At 43.4% G+C, this 21,399-nt stretch overlaps 1 protein-coding gene across 1 annotated transcript in view; it reads right to left on the minus strand.

Moving 5' to 3' along the window:
- The window catches only part of ADCY10 (adenylate cyclase 10), a 230,898-nt gene that overhangs the window by 178,637 nt on the left and 30,862 nt on the right, over window positions 1-21,399 (minus strand). Inside the window, exons 4-7 of the mRNA XM_061584568.1 lie at window positions 19,772-19,810; window positions 11,627-11,770; window positions 10,848-11,053; window positions 2,657-2,753 (exon numbers count right to left, since the gene is read on the minus strand). Of these exons, the coding sequence (XP_061440552.1) occupies window positions 2,657-2,753; window positions 10,848-11,053; window positions 11,627-11,770; window positions 19,772-19,810 (486 nt within the window). The remainder of the gene's footprint in view (window positions 1-2,656; window positions 2,754-10,847; window positions 11,054-11,626; window positions 11,771-19,771; window positions 19,811-21,399) is intronic.

A 21,399-nucleotide genomic window follows, 5' to 3' on the forward strand; every position in this document is an offset into this window, starting at 1 on the left:
CCTGCTTTTTCAAAGGGAGTACGACCCCATCCAAAGCAGACAATTAACCAATTATCCAAACTCAGGAACCACTAACCCACAACGCCTCCATTTTGCTAGGATTCAGACTCAGTTTATTGACCGTCATCCAGTCTATCACCAAGTCCAGGCACCAGTCCAGGGCTTGTACTGTCTCTCCCAATTCAGATGTTACAGAGAAATAGAGCTGAGTATTGTCAGCATACTGCTGATACCTCCCCCCAAATCTCCTGATGACCACTCCCAAGGGCTTCATATAGAAGTTAAACAACATGGGGGACAAGATGGTACCCTACGGCACCCCACAGCACAACTGCCAGGGAGCCAAAAGACAATCACCCAATGCTATTCTCTGAAAACAATCCTGGAGATAGGATCGGAACCACTACAAAACAGTGCCACCAATACCCATCTCACCAAGTCGGCTCAGAAGGATACTATGGCCAATGGTATCAAAAGCCACTGGGAGATCAAATAAGAATAATAGGGTTGCACTCCGCCTGTCCTATTTCTGATAAAGGTCATCCACCAGGGTGACCAAGATCAATTCAGTCCCATAACAAGGTCCGCACCCAGACTGGAATGGGTCAAGATAATCTGTTTCATCCAAGAGTACTTGCAATTCCTGTGCCACAACCCTCTCAGTCACCTTCCCTAGAAAGGGTTTTTTTTGCGACTGGCCGGTAGTTGTCACAAAGCAATGGGTCCAGGGTGGGCTTTTTCAGGAGTGGCCGGATCACTGCCTCTTTCAGGGTGGCTGGGATCACTCCCTCTAACACCCTGGATCCACTCAGTCATGCCCCCTTGGCAAGCTTTAATAAGCCAAGAAGGGAGAAGAGAGAGATGACATGTTGCTCACCGCATTGTCGCAAGCGCCTTGTCCACATCATCAGTCTGCTGAAACTGATCCCAAGACGTTGTGGCAGACGTTGCACTGGACACCTCACTGGGGACTGGTAAATGTAGATGGGGCATCAAGATTGCTATGGAAGAGAGCAACTTTGCCTCAAAATACCTTGCAAACAATTCACAGTGGGCCTCCGAAGGGTGTAAATCTACATTTCCAGGAGCTGATATCAACAGACCCGACAATACAAAAAAGCTCCACTTGATGGGTATTTGAGGATGCGATGGAGGCAAAGAAGTGCACCTTCTTTGCTGCCCTCACCGCCACACAGTAGGCACAGTTATAGTGTTTTACTCATGCCCAATCAGCCTCTCAGCACATTTTTTGCCACTCCGTCAAGCCCTCCTGTTGCTGGCCCAGTGGTAGGATAGCAGCCTTACTGGCATAAAGGAAATGAGTGGAGTGAAAGTAAATTTAACAGGAACTGATAATTTGGATAATGAATTTAGGGGAAATTGATGTGGAGGTGATCTTCCTATTATATAATAACAGTCCTTGTAAAACCATAACATGTCTCAGATGTCCAGCATTCTGCCTATAGCTGTGGCCAGCCAAATACCTATGAAGATCTTTAAAGAAACAGGGCATGAGGGCAACAGCATTCCCCTGCTTGTCCCCATTATATGGTATTCCAGAGAGCAAGAGAGTGCTGATGTAGTTATGGCTGGATGTATGAGCCCTGGATGTATGTGTTGCCCTCTCTCAGGCATTGGGTACTTGATATGGTTCCTAAGAAATCTTCTACATGAGTAAATCATCATATAAGATTAAATTTGCTTGATGTTTCTACGTTTAATGTAGGCAATTCGGTGCATTTTTATTGTAGCACAGGCTGGTCTGAATTTTACCATGTGTGGATAGTACGGTTTAGTAGTGTAGAGAATTTGTAAACATTAGGATAAAGAAGGCCTTTCCCAGGCTCTGTCTGGCAAGCAGAATGTGTAGGGGGCACTATTTCTATGTCCTAGGGGGGAAAAGTGGTGGAATGCAGTAGGGATTGGCGAGAATTTCAATTCAGTTCACGTTTCAAGCTGAATCTATCAGATTTACACTTTCCAAAACAATATTAGTACCGAAACTCAGCCATCCTTTGAAATTCAGTTATTTTAATTTTGCAATGCACTTCGCCAACCAACGTTTACAAAACTGCGTAAGTAAGGAGAAAATGTACATAAAAATGAACATATAAGTGAAAATAACATACAAAATGCATTAGAAATTGCTTGCAAAATGTGTACATTAGTCAAAACTGCCTATTAAATGGGTTTATTGAGAACAATTCACACTAAAATGCTAGAGAATTTTCATGAGTTTTTTTTAATTGCAGATTGCTGCAGAAATATGGAGAACTTAATTTAACATTAGAAAAATAAGAAACTGAGAAAATAAAAACTGACAGATCTTTTCAACCCTAAAATGCAGCCCCAAAATGTCGTAAAGTTTTTTTTTCTGGCCTGGGTACTTAAAAGGGTAGAACATGTGCTTTGTATGTATATAGTTTCTGGTTCAATCCCTAGCACGTATTTAAAGAATTTTAGGATCTTCCAGATGTTTTCTGCCAATATTATATGGGATTGTTGGTTGGTGCCTTTGCCATCTAGTTCAGTTTTGGAGGCAGGTTTCTGTATAAAAATATTAAGGGAAACCCACACAGTATGATTCATCCCAAGCCCAGCACCCCCGAAAGAACAGCTTGCTTGCTAGAAATCTTAGCATAGCCGAATGACTCACCAAAAGTGTCACAGATACGATTTTGGTACAGGTACTGTGTGCATCTCTCAAAGAACTCCTCAGTGTCAAAGCCTGGGACATTCCTAATGTATCTAACCTGTTGAAGAGAATTATAACCATTCAGCAATCTTCACCCCCATCCCCGCGGTATATGTCCTTTGTCAGTCAACTTCCCAACATTGATCCGTCTCTCCCATGGGACACCAAGCTCATTTCCTTTTATGCAAATTATCTTTACATATTTTCTTATCTGTCCTCAAGTCCACTCCTTTTAGCACCAGTATGACTTTATCTCCATAGCCACTTGCTTTGACCTTGACTGTGGAACTTGGAATATTGATCATAGCTATAATTTTTTTAAAAAAAACTCTGAATTTATTTATTTTAAAATGATGACAATCCAGTCCTTGAGTGCCAGAGAGAGGAACTATAAGCTAATGCCATCGGGAACTCCACCACATTAGAGTGCTACCATTCACTAGTGTTTCCATATAGGGCTAGACATTCTGTTGCAGAAGACAGCGCCATAAACGTCCTGGAGAGCAAGAAGAATTTAGTGATGAACAAACTCCCATGCTCTAATTGCCGGTGCGTGGTGAGTGAATTGAACATATTAATTGGGCACTGAAAGGAAGCCCATCTCTCCTGGCTAGTACTTTTAGTATTATTTTTGCATGTTTTCCCCAAAGGAGGACAGAACAGGAGAAACTTATTTGGGACAATCCCATTTTCAATCTTCCTAACCGACCACCATCTATAATGCCATGGACACTGGCAATGACACTCTCCCTAAGTGTATGCATAATTGAAATGGCTACGACTAACCATGAACTTCCATAGGAACCAAAAATATATTGTTTTGAGTGAATAAGCAACAATATATTTGTCCTGAATGAAAATTAACTGTTTTTGTTTTAAAATTAAGAATAAAAAGGAGTCTATTGCTCTGGTAGCAGTCTGCCACCAATGGTAAGCCCCCATGAACCCTTTAAAAATTTACCAACTACAAATTGCTCTCCTCCCCCAGATTTTTTTGGGGGTGTTCACCTTGCCCCCCTCAGAATTGGAGCTGAAGGTTATTTCCAGAGGATGCTTGCCTCAACATTATAATATATAGTCTTAAGGCTGTAATCCTATACACACTTACCTCAGAGTTAGCACAATTGAATTCAGTGGGACTTACTTCTGAGTATATATGTATAGGAAAACAGTAGTCTTAATTTAGAAAAGCACACCAAAAAGTGCAAGGAGTTCTGCATATTGAGCGAGGGGAATGCTCCACCTTGATACCAATACTAGGTATTAAACCCATCCAAATACAGGTGAAAATCCTACAAGGCATGTGAGAGTCATCTTCTCTCCCCCCCCCAAACACACATACTGATCCAAAGGCCAGAGCAAAGTGTCACTAGATTTTGCTCTAAAGCAGGCAGTATGTAGTTTCACTTATTCTTGACATTTTGATTTGACTTTTTTACACTTACTCTGACTTGATGGGGAAGCAAGGGATAATATTGCAGGATTTCTCTGGTGTAATATTCAGTAATGTAATGGTAAATTCAGGAGTGCAGGGTCCCTTCATGATAGTCATAGCCACGCACCTCCTAATGTTTTTATTTTGCTCCTGGGTTGAGAATGAGGTCCTTATTAATGCCTTCTGCCACAACAACAGACGTCCCTAGGAGCCAATAAGCATGAAATGGGAGTATGTTACCAACTGAGCAGTCTTCTCAGTGGCTGACTCACCTGCTTTTACTCTGACTGACTCCAATCAGCAGGAAATGACAAGGATTCTCCTTGTACAGTGCACCACATACTAGTGGGACTCTCAAGTTTACCCTGAAGTAGGACAGGACAAAGCACAGGCCACTCCAAAACAAGTAGTTAGAAGGAAACAAAAAATAGAAGACAGAATGAATGGGAAGGACACTCCAGTGGTTGTGACCTGCAAGGTGTGTACAATCTTTGTTTTCTTGCATGAGAACAACATGGCGTACACGTGCAACAAGTGCAAGCTCGTGGCACTGTTGGAAGAAAAAGTGAGAGGCCAGGAACGGCGGGTGGCCACACTGAGGACTATAAGAGAAGATGAAGAGTTATTTATTTATTTATTTATTTATTTAATTCCATTTCTATACCGCCCATAGCAAGCTCTCTGGGTGGTGTACATCAAATAAAAACACAGCAAATACAATTTAAAACGATCTGGTCATCAAATTACAATATAACTGTCTGTTAGCACATTAAATACAAAATACAAAAATATTAAAAATGTTAAAAAATTAAAAAATTAGACAGAATGCTGGAACAACAGCAGCAAAGAGAAGTGGAGGTGGAAGAGCAACAGCATGTGGTAGCAGAAGAGGAGGCTGCTTTGGAGAGGAACAACGGAGGAAACTCCATGGGAAAGGGTGACAGGAGAAGAGCTAGAAGAAACCCTTCACCAGTGGAGCTATGGAACCGCTTTCAACCACTCAAGGATGAGACTGGAGGACAGCCTGTGGTGGAAGAATTACAGGACACTCCATGTGAAAATAAGCAAGAGGCTGAAGCTTACTCAAGCAGGGGCAATGAAACCTCACCCCACAACAAGAAGAAGAAAAGAGTACTAGTAGTGGGAACCCAAGTATGCCAAGAAGATCCGTGGACTCGCCAGGTATGCTGTCTACCAGGAGGACGGATTGGAGATGTGACGGAAGAGTTGCCATCACTCATCAAGCCCACCAACAGGTATCGCTTTCTCCACATCCATGTAGAAACAAATGACACTGCCAAATGGAGCTATGAAGAAATCACATTTATTTTTTATTCATTTATTGTACTTTTAGACCGCCCTTTAGCGACAAGCTCTCAGGGCGGTGTACAGCAGAATAAAACCACATTAAAATACAAGTGACTTTGAAGCTCTGGGAAGGAAACTCAAGGACTTTGGGGCCCAGATAGTTTTTTCATCCATCCTTCCAGTACTTAGAAGAGGAATAGAAGGGGAAAGAAAAATACTCTGTGTGAATGAATGGCTACGAAGACGGTGCCAACGTGAGAGATTTGGATTCTGGGACCATGGGCTATGCTTCCTGGAAGATGGATTGCTGGCAAGTGATGGGTTGCATCTCACAAGGACTGGGAAGAATGTGTCTGGCCACAGCATGGAGAAGTTCATCAAGAGGGCTTTAAACTGAATCCTAAAGAGGAGGGAGACGTAAACTTGATGGTAACGACTGCTGAAGGTTTGTGCACAGTAACGGGAACAGAGAGATTGGATGTAATAGGGACCAGTGACAGTTCTCAGAAAAATTTAATAAGGAAGCCAAGCCACAAATCACATGTTCTTCGATGCCTGTATACGAATGCGCAGATCATGGGAAACAAGCAGGACGAACTTGAACTCTTAATACAGGAGAACAATTATGACTTGATAGGAATAACTGAAATTTGGTGGGATGACTCCCATGACTGGAATACAGCAATTGAAGGATATAACTTGTTCAAAAACAACAGAAGGAATAAAAAGGGAGATGGAGTCGCTCTATATGTTAAAAATACATATCCCTGCACAGAAATACAGGAAGATGAGCTTGGTAGTTCCACCAAGAGTATCTGGATTAAAATTAATGGGGTAAGTAATACAAGGAATGTGGTGCTTGGAGTCTACTACCAACCATCCAATCAAGGAGAAGACGAGAATGTAACTTTTGAAAAGCAAACTGCCAATGTTTCGAGGAGACATGATGTAGTAGTAATGTGGGATTTCAATTATCCTGATATCTGTTGGGAGACAAATTCTGCCAAACACGGCCCCTTCAAGAAATTTCTGACTTGTGTTGGAGATAACTTTCTCCTACAGAAAGTGGAGGAAGCAACCAGAGGATCAGCTATCCTTGACTTGATTCTTACCAATAGAGATGACTTGGTGGATGAAGTGGCAGTTATGGGAACTGTGGGGGAAAGTGACCACACCATACTTGAATTCTTGATTTTAACAGAAGCAAAAGCTGAGAGTAGTCATACACGCACCCTGGACTTCAGGAAAGCTGCTTTTAATAAACTCAGCACAATTGTAAGTATGATTCCACGGCAAGCGACCCTAATGAGAAAAGGAGTCCAAGATGGGTGGGAGTTTCTAAAAAAGGAAATTCTAAAAGTGCAATGGCAAGCAATTCCAACAAGGAAAAAAAGGGGGAAACAACAGAAGAATGTGGCTTCACAAAAAGCTCAGAGAGGACCTGAAAACAAAAAAGGACACATACAGGAAGTAGAAAGAAGGCCAGGCCACGAACAAACAGTACAGGCAAGTACCATGGAATTGCCAGGATGGTGTCAGGAAGGCTAAAGCTGAGAATGAACTATGGAACAGACTCCCCGAGGAAGTGCGCTTGGCGCCGACACTGTTTTCTTTTCGGCGCCAAGTTAAAACCTTCCTATTCTCTGAAGAATTTTAATTTAAGTTAATTTAATCCTAAAATTTTGTTGTATTGATCTTAGACTGTTTTTATGTTTTATTGTTCATATTGTGTCATTTATTGTATTTCCTATGTTCACCGCCCACAGAGCTATTGCTAGTCGGGCGGTATATAAGTTTAATAAATAAATAAATAAATAAATAAATAAATGAGCTGAGGTTAGCGAGGGATGCTAAAGCAACAAAAAAGCTTTCTTCCTACTTTGGCTCAGTCTCCTCCCAAAAAAGGATCTGTGACCCTCCCGGGAAACATGAAGTAGAAGGGGCAGGATTGGAGCTTGAGATTGATAGACAAATGGTCAAGGAATACCTAATCACTTTGAATGAGTTTAAATCGGCAGGGCCCAATCAACTGAATCCTAGAGTATTGAAGGAACTGGCTGAAGAACTCTCAGAACTGCTGTCTATTATCTTTGTGAAATCATGGAGGACTGGTGATGTGCCGGATGACTGGAGGAGAGCTAATGTTGTCCCTGTCTTCAAAAAAGGCAAAAAGGAGGAACCAGGGAACTACAGACCAGTCAGCCTAACATCAATCCCTGGAAAAACTCTGGAGCAGATGATAAAGCAGTCAATCTGTAAGCACCTTGAAAACAATGCAGTGATTACTAGGAGCCAACATGGATTTATGAAGAACAAATCCTCCCAAACAAATCTTATCTCATTTTTGGATCGGGTAACCTCCCTTGTAGATTGTGGGAATGCTATTGGCATAATATACCTCAACTTCAGCAAAGCTTTTGATAAAGTACCCCATGATATTTGATTAGCAAACTAGCTAAATGTGGGCTGGATGGAACAACTATCAGGTGGATCCGCAGTTGGCTCCAGAATCGTACTCAAAGAGTACTTATCAATGGTTCCTTCTCAAACTGGGTGGAAGCAAGTGAGTGGGGTACCACAGGGCTCGGTTCTGGGCCCAGTGCTCTTCAACGTTTTTATTAATGACTTGGATGAGGAGGTACAAATCATGCTTATCAAATTTGCAGATGATACAAAATTGGGGGGCATAGCTAATACCGTGGAAGACAGAAACAAAATTCAAAGGGACCTTGATAGGCTGGAGCATTGGGCTGAAAACAACAGAATGAAATTCAACAGGGATAAATGCAAAGCTCTACACTTAGGATAAAGAAACCAAATGCACAGTTATACTTGGCTCAGCAGTAAGACATGTGAGAAGGATCTTGGAATTGTCATTGATCACCAGCTGAATATGAGCCAACAGTGTGATGTGGCTGCAAAAAGGCAAATGCTATATTAGGCTGCATTAACAGAAGTATAGTTTCCAAATCGCATGAAGTATTAGTTCCCCTCTATTCAGCACTGGTTAGGCCTCATCTCGAGTACTGTGTTCAGTTGTGTTCTCCACACTTCAAGAAGGATGCAGACAGACTGGAACAGGTTCAGAGGAGGGCAACAAGGATGATCAGGGGACTGGAAACCAACCCCTATGAGGAGAGACTGAAAGAACTGGGCATGTTTAGCCTGGACAAGAGAAGACTGAGGGGAGATATGATAGCACCCTTCAAGTACATGAGAGGTTGTCACACAGAGGAGGACTAGGATCTCTTCTCGATCGTCCCAGAGTGCAGGACACGGAATAATGGGCTCAAGTTGCAGAAAGCCAGATTTCGACTGAACATCAAGAGAAACTTCCGAACTGTTATAGCTATACGACAATGGAACCAAGAGAGGTAGTGGGCGACACTGGAGGCATTCAAGAGGCAGCTGGACAGCCATCTGTCGGGAATGCTTTGATTTGGATTCCTGCATTGAGCAGGGAGTTGGAGTAGATGGCCTTGTAGGCCCCTTCCAACTCTACTAGTCTATGATTCTATGAAGCATGTTAGCAAACTCTTCTCAGTGGCTCATTGGCTCGTAGGATACTTTCATGCTGATTGGCTTGTAGGATGCTAGAGACATAGGGACCCTGCTGAGACCATGCTCCTAAAAAAGTAACGGGTCTAAGACCCCATAAGACCCCACACAACTACACCCCTGGTGATCTTCACACATCTTCTAGGCTGTTGCTATTTTCGGGGAGAGTCAATCACTCCATGATTCACACAGAGGTTTAGTTTGAGTCTGGTGCTACTTGCATCCTTGTTTAATTTGCATGGTTCACATGATGTTGCATGCAAAGTAAAGCTAGGATGCATTTTTCCCCTTTAAATCCAGATTAAACTAATCCGGGAATAATGTTAAAAATGAAGGAAAAACCGTCTCTGCTTCGTAGCGTTACTCCATGTAGGCACTTTGCTTTGAAGTTTTTTGCTGGGTGGGTGGATCCTTGCTTTCAGCTACTCCCCTTTCTTCACCCACTAAACTCTCATGAATTCCATTTTGTTTCTGGCAGTTTAACTACATCGGAGTTTGCTATAGCCTTCCTCCCCCCCCCCAATTAGTTTTGTGTCAATTGTACCCTGATGCTCTGGGCTTCAGCTGGCATGCAACTGACAATAAGAAACAATGAAACTGAGAAAGAAAACCATGTCTCCCCCTCTTATCAGTATCATGTCAATTGCACCCTGAAGCTGTCTGGCTTCAGCAGGAAGAGGCATGCAATTGACAAGAAACAATGAAACTGACAAAAAAACCTTCCCCTTCTCCGTTAGCAACAGCAATACACTGGAGGGAGTAAACATGTAAATTTGGGGGGCGGGGACACAAAACAGTGACACCAATCCTTTACAGAGGGCACCGACTAGCGTGAATGGAAAACAGCAGATTGGAAGGTAGGAAGTGTGAACCTTGCAAATCTATCGCGATGGCAAAAGCTGAGTCTTTAATATGTCTTTTAGCTCCCGTGTGAATAAACCCTAAATTTGGCCATCTTGCACAACAATCCAACTTCCCCCCTCTTCGCAAACAAATCAGGATGAATGCTCAGTAAACAGGTAATCAGGAAGCAACTATAGAGTCAAATTCTGTTTGTCTTTTAAACATATACCAAAACATATGAAACCTGACCAACATTTCTGAACTGCCCTTACAGTTCTTACAATTCTCTTCAAATTCCTACAAAGCTGTTGGAGAAACTTCCAGTTTCAATTCAAAATTTCAGTGGCAACCCTACATTTCTTCTCTTCCTAGAGAATACATTGTCTTCCCCCACATAAAACACTGTGAGAGGAACTGTTGCTGGTGAAAAAAAGTCATTTGATTGTGATCCTTATGAGAGAGGAATCCTTTAATGTTTCTTCTAAACTGCTTTGGTTTTGTTTGTTTTTACAAAAAAGTAATATTTTAATAAAATAAAAATCTTTTAGTGTTGCATAAACTGAGAATCCATTTCTGATACATGTGGTAGAGGACAGTGTCCTGAATGCAGAAGGTCTAAGGTTCACTCTTCAGCTTCATTAGTGTGGGAAAGACCCTAGTCTAAGAGCACAGAGAGTTGCTGCCACTCAGAGTAGATAACACTAAGCTAGTGGGCCAATTATCTAACCCAGCATAAGGCAGCTTCATATACTCAAGCCTTGAGTTGACATCATACCTGGGCTGGGTGGGCTGGGGCAAAGGCAACATGCCACCAGAAGCAAGCTCCCAACTAGCATTTTGTGGTGCACCAACCTACCTCCTACATATAGTCCAGAGACATTGCCTTTTACATTCGGCCATATTCTGTTAACCCCATCAGAAGTTTAAATTTTGTGCAGAGAAAAATAATGGCACAACAGGTAGCAAAAAGGGCTCTCCCCGACAACGTCCACTACCACAGGCACTCACCTTGACAGCTCGTTCATCTTGGATTTTTTCTACCTCGATTAAGTTCCGGTCACAGAGCTCCCAGCAGTTTGGTGACAGGATAATTTCACTTGCTTTGGCCAAGTTTTGGGCCAACCGTACTTCATCCACCGCCCGACCAATTACCAGGAAGTACTGGTGCCTGCTGTCTCCAACAACAACTTTTGAGATGTGACCTGCAGATAGTCCTGGCAAAATATGTAACATCTTCACCACCTCACATAAAATGGTAAATTAAAAGTGTAAAGAATGCATAAACTAAAATATATACTGTACATGGCAACTGAAATTAATTTAAAAATCCTGTTTCTGCAGGGAAATAATTTCCACCATAGCCAGGGCCATAGCAGACCCTCCAATCAGTAGTGCAGCTAGGATTTAATAGTCTTACGGGTGAGGGAGATTTAGACTACAGCAACAATGGTTCTATCAAATCACTTTCAACTCTAGAAAACAGTTGTCTGTCTTGAGTTTTCCTCTTCACTCCTTGTGGTTCCTTACAATCTGGAAACGGACTGATCTATGAAAGGGACGGTATGTAACAGGACAAGGCAGTAATAAAGAGTTCTGATTTCTATATAACACATGACTGTCATGTGAGATAGGCTGCCTGCTGGCTAGAACCAGGGATGTGATAACAAGGATCCCTGAATGCTCCTGCCTTGCTATTGCTGATCTCTGTGCTTGTTTCTCTTGGCACACAATCTGGACTTTTCAGAAGAAATAGGCTCTAAGCTCTGTGTTAGAACGGGAGACAGTACCTATCTTCACTCGTAGCTCCAGTCCCACCTCAGTATCGCGAACACCATACTCTTGCTGGATGCTGAAACTACATTTCAGTGCCAGAGTGATGATATCATTGATATGGCAACGCTCCACTTTCCAGAGTGCCAGCAATGCATCCCCTACAGAAGCCAAAGAGAGAGAATTGGATTCATTGGAAGCATTGATGTCATGGCTTTGCCTGGTGTGGTCAGAGCAAATCTGTTTGCCAACATATCTGACCTTTCTCAAAACTCTTTTTGGAAAAAGATGCAGACCATCTGTACACTCTCCTCAGCTTCAATTATTTATGGTGATCTCCCATGCCCTGTCATTCTTTGTACTTTTGGGTTGGTGCAACGGATGGGGGAAAAAAATTGATTCAGTTCACATTTGATCTATCTATCAAATTCACACTTTCCAAAACAATATCACAACCAAGACACAGTCATCCTTCAAAATTCACACATATGAATTTTGTAATGCGGTAAAACCAAACAATGTTTACAAAAATGCATATGTTGGGGAAAGTGTGCATAAAAATGAATATATGAATGAAAATAACACAAAAATGCATTATATAACAAGAAATTTCTTGTAAAAATGATACATTAGTCAAAACTGCCTACAAAATGTATTTATTACGAGAAATTTGCACTAAAATGCTGGTGAATTTTCATGAGGAATTGCTGCAGAAACGTGTAGAACTGAATTTAAGATTGGAAAAATGTGCTTATGTTCCTTATTTGTTCTTTATATTCTTCTGGGATGTTATTTAAATTGTATTTTGGCATTATGATTGCTTTGTGGTTCTTCTTTAGCTTTACTCTGGTTTTCGATATGACCAGTTCATGATCTGTACCGCAGTCTGCTCCTGGTCTTGTTTTTGCAGAAAGTATGGAACTTGTCCATCTTCTGCTACCAATTATATAATCAGTTTGATTCCTATATTGACCATTTGGTGATGTTCATGTGTACAGTCGACTTTTCGGTTGCTCAAAAAATGTGTTCGCAAGAAACAAATTATTGGCTTCACAGAATTCAATAAGTCTTTCTCCTGCTTCATTTCTTTTCTCCTAAGCCCCATTTCCTCACAATTCCCAGCTCTTCTCTCTTCCCTACTTTTGCATTCCAGACCCTGTTGAATTTCATTCTGTTGTTTTCAGCCCAATGCTCCGGCCTATCAAGGTCCCTTTGAATTTTGTTTCTGTCTTCCACGGTATTAGCTATGCCCTCCAATTTTGTATCATCTGCACATTTGATAAGCATGCTCTGTACCTCCTCATCCAAGTCATTAATAAAAACGTTGAAGAGCACTGGGCCCAGGACCAAGCCCTGTGGTACCCCACTCGTTACTTCTGCCCAGTTTGAGAAGGAACCATTGATAAGCACTCTTTGAGTACGATTCTGGAGCCAACTGTGGATCCACCTCATAGTTGTTCCATCCAGCCCACATTTAGCTAGCTTGCTAATCAGAATATCATGGGGCACCATGCAAGTAGGATGCCTACCATCCTTACTTAAGTTTGGTGAGGAGGCTTGTCTAGTTGCTGCAACAATGTCTTAGTGTATAGTCATGCCTAGTTATTCCTAGTAATGAAGCTGAATCCCTTGTAATCTGTGAGCTGATTCATGAAGTGCTCTGAACTGAAACTTTCCATTAAATCTAAAAAAGAAAAACACACCTCTGTGTTCGTGTCTGACTTCAGCAGGTTTGGGCAAGACAGCCATGATGCCTATACATGGCAAGAAGAAAGCAGCTAGAGAGGTTTTTCTCCCTCTCTCTTAAAATCAGAACTCATGGACATTCAACGAAGCTAAATTAGAAGATTCAGGACAGAGAAAAGAAATTTCTCTTTCACACAGAACATAGTTAAACTGTGGAAATCACTCCCACAGGAGGCAATGAAGGCCACCAACTTGGATGGCTTTAAAAGAGGATTAGACAATTTCACAGAGGTTAAGGCCGCTAGCGATGGTGGCTATGCTCTCCCTCCACTGTCTGAAGCTCTATGCTTCTGAATATCAGTTGCTGGAAGCTGCAGGAGGGGATCGTGCTCTTGTACTCAGGTCCTGCTTGTGGGCTTCCCATGGGCATCTGGTTGGCCACTGTGAGACTAGGATGCTGGAACAGATGGGCCACTGGCCTGATCCAGCAGAGATCAAATTGGTGTACTTGGATCTCCCCCTTTCTATTTTATCCTCACAACATTCCTGTGAAGCAGGTTGGGGTAAGAGATTGGCCCAAGGCCACCAAATAAGATTCAATTCTTTTTGCTCAACAAGAAAAAAAACCTTGTACTTACTATGACGTATTAAGAAATAAGCATGGTGCTTGCTTTTTAACTGTTTAAAGCTTGAATTTATCCAAGTATAAGAATCTGAACAAAATTGTTGAACATTATAAATCACTGTTGACTCCCTCAGTCTGAAATAGCATGCCTGGTCTTGCACTGAATGTAGCATTGCCTGTCTAAGATCAGCAGGTGAAAGATCTATAGTAACATTTACAGCTCATGAAACCAGAGAACTTTGTATGGATTAAGGCTGGCGTTGAAGGAGAGCAGGGCGCTCTTGCCTTTCATGTGGCAGGCAGATATTAAACTTTTTCTAGTATGGAACTATAATTATGGGGAAAGCTTTACCTGTTGATATTCTGTCTATTGGACTTGACATTTTATTACTTGTATGCGACCTGGATCTATTTATTTTTGGAGCTCCTCCCCCCTTCAAAAGAGGGCACAAATTTGAACATGACGTAACTTGTATGCGTATTTGTGTCAGCTTTTGTGAGTGCAACAGGGACCTAATCCACATGCAGTATACCCTGCCCAGAAAGTCCTGTTGGCATCCCTGCCCATGGCTGCAGTGGGCACTATTGTTTCCATGCTGTTGCCTTTGCACCACTGCCATCCCTCCTGCTTCCACAGGCTGCCATGCAACATATGCTGATCCCATCTAAGAGGCCCTGCATTCCTGAGCAGTCAGGCTGGCCCACCTTATAACACTCTGGGGACTGAGACCCCCTCCTCCCACCTCCCATGAAGGAATTGAGGAACTCTGCAGACTGATTTCAATAAAGAACTTGGAGCACTTTCCCCTGTGTGTTCTTAGGCCAGCTCACACTACTAGGAGTCACTTGGAAGGACTGTTGCGGCAGCTGGATCGCAACTCTCAGCATCCCATGCTAAAGGGATTTTGCACACAGTAGGATGGAAAGTGCAGTCCAGACAGAGATGGGAACTTCAAACTCAAAAGTAGGGGAACTATAAAGGACAGTCAGAGTCCTACCACAGACTGCTATGGAACGCAGGGGTTGGCAGGAGTGGGAACAACCAGCTGAGAAAGAGGAAAGCCCAGCGCTATAATGGGCACTGGCAAACCTTAGCTGAGGGGAAACAATGGAGGGGAGGCAGACAACAAGTAAAAGAGAAGTACAGAGCAATCGCTGGGGGGGTGGAGTGGGATAAGTTACAGATTGCAGTGCTTGCATTCAGCAGAGGGAAGGGAAGAACAGGGCAGGCAGCAAGCAAGAGGTGGCATTGTGTTGGCAGGAGCCAGGAGAGAGATATCAGATGGACCTGGAGGCCAGGAGGGGTCAGATGGCATTCTGAGGCCAGGCTTGATAGTGCCGCACCCCAAAGAGCTCTACAGCAACATGTTCAGATACTGTGGTGGCATGGGCATCTTGCCCAGCCTATAGAGGCTCTTCTCACCCATCATGACCCCCCTCCCATCTGGGAACCTGCCCTGCCAGGTTGATGGCCAGATCAACTCACCCTTCGAGTATCACATTGGGCAATACGGCATACACCTGCACCACATCTCTCTGTTCTATCTGAATTGGGAGAGGTGGTTGAAGTGGTAAACAGGTATATGGAGGCAGTGTTGGGCTGGATGTAGGCCACCAAATGGAAATTGAATCTGAAAAGACAGAGGTGTTACGTATTCTGAGAGTTCTCACGTCCAGCAGGTGGGAAGACAGCCTGCCCTACATGGGGTTGTATTCCACTGGAATGAGCAGGTTCATAGCTTGGGTGTACTCCTGGATCCAACATTGTTTTCTGAGGCCCAGGTGTCCTTGGTGGCTAACAGTGCCTAGTTCCAGCTCTGGCTCGTTTGCCAGCTATGCTCCCTTTTGGACAGAGATGACTTGGCCACAATATGCCATGCTCTGGTAACGTCCAGATTGGATTATTGCAAGGCACTCTTCAATTTGTCCAAAATGCAGCAGCCAGATTACTGCCTAGGGTTCCATTTAAATCTCATATAAACCATTTTCTAAAACAGCTGCATTTGTTGCCAGTTCATTTCCGGGCCTAATTGAAGGTGCTCACACTAGTGTTTAAAGCCCTAAACAAGTTAGGTCCCAACTATCTGAGGGACCATCTCATTCCCTATAGGTTCTCTCAAGTGTTAAGATCAGCTGAGGGAGCCCTCCTGATAGTTCTGGCTCCCTCAGAAGTTTGGTGGGTGGTCTGAGAGAGGCCATTCTCTGGGGCAGCCCCTATGTTGTGGAACTCCCTCCCCACAGAGGTGCATCTGGCACCTTCACTAGAAGGTTTTCAGCAAATGCTGAAGATGCACCTCTTTACACTGGCGTTTGACAATTGAGATATATGTTTTCAGGACCCACCCTATTCCCAAGACTATAATTTATTTTACATATTTTTATGCTGGATATTATATTGTTGTAGCCCACTCTGGGACCTGCTAATGAAGAGCGGGCAATAAATTTAACAACAGCAACAGATAGCTGCTGACTTCCCTTGGGGATTCCCTCTTCCCCGCCTGTGCCTCTCATCCCTGCTTTTTTACTCAGAAAAACTGTGAGGAACATGCAGTGGTTTTCTGAGAACATCTGTTGTTCAATTCAGCTGACTGGCAGATGGGAGCAGCATTCCTCAGCATCCCTTATCAGCTACAGCTAGACTACATGACCTTGAAGCGCTCACTGGACACCACTTGCTTCCCTGCGGGTGGGAGACGTAGAATAGGAGCTGGGCACATCATTTCTAAAGGGGGGCTTGAGGACGTAATGAGTGGGACTTAGTGGGAAGCTCTTGAAACTTTATCAGCCTCAGGGAGTCACTTCAGACCTGCCACAGGCCCATCCCAATGCTCGTAAGCAGCGCACCATGAACTGACAGCCTGAGAAGGCCTTTCTTTACCAGCAGGTTGCAAAGGATCCTAAGACAATGCTTTGCATGGGGGGGGGGGAGGTCGCTGAGGAGAACCACTGGAAGTGGTTCTTTATGGCTGCTGTGAAGATCAGCACCCTTGTCTACCGCTGCTTGGTCAACTCCTGTTGGAAGTGAGGAATTACATCTGCCTGCACTGCCATCTGCAGGCATGCCAGGGAGCTTTTCTGAACCAGCATGCCCTTCAAGGGGGTTCTGGATCAGGCTCTGAGCCCAGATGAGAAGGTCCTCAGCCCTATCGTACCTTGTGAGGTGGTGTATGAACATGACTGGGCTCTCCCTTCTCCCTCTTTCTCTGCACATAGGTCTTCTCTGATCAGCTCCCATGGTGGAGATGAATGACATACATCCAGGCTAGCAGTAATGACCCACCACCTTCCCCAAAGAAGGTGGTTTCAACAAGGCAAGCTGGGGTTGTGCCAGCTGAACAGTGAGGTGACCAGAAATCTGACCCTCCAGCCACCCCTGATGAAGCCGTGCCACCAGCACAGGAACAGCAAGCAGAGGTGGAAGTCAAGGAGGCCCATCCGCTCTGCCTTGTAATCCTATCCTTTTAATAGAGCCCAAGAGGTAGGTAATGGTTGCCTGCATGTGTCCCTTGGTTCCACCCCGAACTTGATGACTGCTGCTGTGGGCCTGGCTGGGCACTCTACTTGCCTGAGACTGGCACTTTGTTGTCAGAAGGGTAATCATCTTCTTCCTTTTTGTCTTTCCGTCACAGAGTTTCTGGTGCTGAGCAGGCGTCTGGGGCTTGTGGAGGTTGTGGCTGCCCTGTCTACAGGGAGGATGCTGGGTGTGACTCCTGGGGGTGCAGATTCACCCTACACCCATGCTGACTCATTTCCATGCTCCAAATGACCCCATGCTGCCCAATTCTCCTGATGCTGCAGCTGGAGATTACTCCCGAGATGCCAGGACCTCCATTGGATGTAGCAGTTCCTTCTCCATCAACTCCTCTGGAGGGAAGTTTCCATAGGTAGGAGGTTCAACCTCAGGTGGGGAAAAGATTCCCATGGACTCAGTGAGAGGGATCCTAAAGGGGACTGGTGGCAATGGGACCATGCCATCTGATGGCAACGATTCCTCCTCTAGCAGCACCATTAGCAGCAGTGGTGGCAGCAGCAACAATGGCAGCAGCAAGGAGAGAGGTCCTGATCCTGCCCCTCAGCACCAGGATGTGTCAATGGGGAGGGGTGATGAGAATAAGGAGCTGCTTCAGGTTGTGGATGAGGGTGTCCCCATCTGTCCCTGTGCTTGTTGTCTCAGGTTGAGAGTGGTCATGTGAAGACTGGCTGTTTCTTAAGTGGAGATGGCTGCTGCCTTAAATCTGGCACTGATGATGCTTCCTGAGGGTGTTGAGGAGATGGCTATGCAGCTATGAACAATGGAGACTTGCCTGCAGGAGGTCCATGGTGGCTCCGATACCTTCCATGGATGTTCAGATTGTTAGAATAAGCAAATTTGCATGTTCCCTTTAAGGGATATTTGGGGGATACCCCATGTACCTGTTTACCAGTGATGTAACTTCCTGAAGGGTGGGGTTACCTGGCTTTCTCTTCCTCTTCCTTTGTCTATGATTCTTGCATATCCTCCATTAAGCCTGAGGAGAGTGAAGGATACATATGCTCCTCTCCAAGTTGACCATTATCATGGACTGAGACTTCCACTTTTCTAAGCTAGAGCCTATGTTTCTTGAACATATGAAAGGTCATGAGTAAACATTCTTTATCTTTTACTTAAGAATCATAGAATAGTAGAGTTGGAAGGGGCCTATAAGGCCATCAAGTCCAACCCCCTGCGCAATGCAGGAATCCAAATAAAAGCATTTCCAACAGATTGTGACGATTGTGTCTGTAATTATTTGTGTCTGAGGGAAAGGGTGGACTGGTTGATTCTCATCCCGCTGCTTGCATTTATATCTCTGCTAAGAAATAGGACCATGAAACTATTCTTATTTCACATATATTTTCAAAATACCAAACAGAGATATCCTGCAGTGGAGCATGGCAAACATTCATCAAGACCTGACTTCACAAGTTGGCTCATGAATGGACAACAAGGCTATGGGTGATGGGTGTGCTGTGCATGCCTAGTGGGTAGTGGGTGCTGATTTGGTGACATCAGTGGTGTTGGTATGGACTCTGCATGTGTCTTTGTGTTTCCTTCTCCAGGCTTGGGCTTCTTCTGCCAGCTATAGCCCCTCTCAGCTATCTCTGAATGGGCTTTGGATATAGCAGTTTTTAAGCCAGCACATCACCAGCGAATGTAAATTATGCCACTTTCCTATCGTTTGGATTGCTCAGTAAAAGATGCCCTAATCTAGGCAGGCAATCTTAGAAGTTTAAGCAGACAGTTTCCAAAGCATGTTATGTAGAGGCAGTTTGTTGATCTTCTCCCATGTCCAGCACAAGTGTGGGGTGCGGAAACTACCCAGATAGAGGGTTAGCTGTTGGGAAGAAGAGTTTCTTTAGGGGCATGCAGCTGATGAACCATCAACTGTAAACATCTTGCTACACTGAAGACATGAAATAATGATTTAAAATTTAATCATGTTCAAACTCTTGCAATGAGGAACAAAAGGTGCTCATTCTGATTCTTGCCTCCATCTAGGTGGAGGATGCCAGTTTATAATAATGAGAGTGATTATCAAATTGGGCAATTGCTTTCTGATAATAGGCCCAGCGTTTTTCCAGGAACTGTCCTCACCTGGGAGAAAGAAATCAGCATGGCAGTGGAGAATAGAGCCCTTATTGGTAGTTAATGAATAGCAGTTACTTGGGACATTTGTGAAGCTAAAATAACCAGTTTTTCCATTCATAATATTTTAATCCTGACTGATGGACCCAAAGAAATTAATCATGCTCCATTTTTAAATCCAGTCAGGATATTCCCCTCATCTGGCTCATACAATTCTTTCAAATTATCTTTTCTCTATAATCCTACCTGCAAATTTCAAGACATCACCTCCAAACACCAAGACTTCTACAAACGGAAGAAAAAGAGAGAGGAGTTACAAAAAGATCTTCCACTGTTTGAAGAGCCTTTTAAATTGTCCAGCCATTCCTTATGTCAACTGTGGGTGTTGGGGCACTATGATTCCCATTTTAAATCTCAGGCTTGAGCCTTTGGGAGATTTGCCCTGCAGTGCATCCCGAGCTGATCTGGGATTTGAATCTTGATCCAGTCACGGGATTGCTCTGAACCTGGGCTTGGCAGAACTTCAATCCAGATGGTTTTAAGTGCCATGACTGCTTTGGAATCTACAGTAATAACAAAGAAGAGAATAACTCTGAGCATATATACATAATTCTTTTCTCTCATCAGCCTTTTCACATTTAAAATTAGTGAGAAGGCTTCCAGTTTAGAGAAGCGGACTTTTTAAAAAAAATTCAACATTTATACCCTATGTTCTATTTAAAAAAGAAATTCAAGCCATCTTGAGAGAGACCCAGATCTCTAGCTTGTTTAAAGCTAGAATTCTCATCACTGCAAAATACCAGCTCCCTTAAATATGCAGGAGCCTTGTTTTTGTGGAATGTCACTGCCTCAGTCTTGGAGATCTTGATCCTGCTTAGTGAAGGCATGGGTGCTGAGCAGCTAAGCCCTCACATAAGCAAGAAGTTTTCTGAGTCGGAATTCCTTGCCTGGGTTTAAAAAGGAGTTGAACTGGTTTAATAGTAATGATCTCAACCTGTATCTTAAAACTACAGTTTCCAGGATTCTTTGAAGAAAGCAATGCCAGTTTAAACTTTAACTGGCATAACGTCATGGTAAGTCAACAGTGTAGATACACCTTGAGTTATTTTCTAAACCACTGAAAGAGTGATATCATCACTGGGCACATTTTTATTTATTTATTTATTGGCAAAAAACCCCTATACTACCAATATTAAGAAAAATATGGTGTTGAACACCATAAAGTCAACAATAACATTAAATAAGAACAATCAAATAGAATGCACATCACAAGGAACTTTAGATCTAATCAACATATCATAAGACAAACCTCAGGAGCATATCTCCTGAGGGCCAAAGTGACTGAGTAGGGGTATAAAAGATAAGGTGTTCCCAAAGATGACCTGGCCCCAAGCTGTTCAGGGCTTTATATACCCTTAAACTTAGCCTGGTAGCGTATCAGCAGCCAGTGTACCTCTTTCAGCACGTAATGCACATTTTGCCTCAGCCTGAGTCCAGTCATTGGTCCATCTGGCCCTGCCTAGCAATGGGCTGTTTCTGCAATAATTGGATTTGTCATCAGATTAATTGCTATTTCTGATATTCTCTTTCTTTGTGGACAGAATTTTGAAGTAGCAACTCTCCACGCCTGGTTTTCGATTAATTCTTCTTTTTTCTTTTTTTAAATTCACCTTGAAATCATTGATAGTGTGAGTGATACTTTTATCAATCTACTTTCTATGTAAGTTCTTCAAATGTGTATTGCCTTTCACTGATGTCAATGAAGTGTTGATTGTAACACAGAGACAGAAAACAGCAGGGGGGAATGAGTTGTTGATTGTAAGCAGCAGGGGGGGGAGACACTGACTTGATTATCTGCCTTAACCTGTTCTGCA

Source organism: Rhineura floridana, chromosome 1 (assembly GCF_030035675.1).
Source record: "Rhineura floridana isolate rRhiFlo1 chromosome 1, rRhiFlo1.hap2, whole genome shotgun sequence".
NCBI lineage: Eukaryota > Metazoa > Chordata > Lepidosauria > Squamata > Rhineuridae > Rhineura > Rhineura floridana.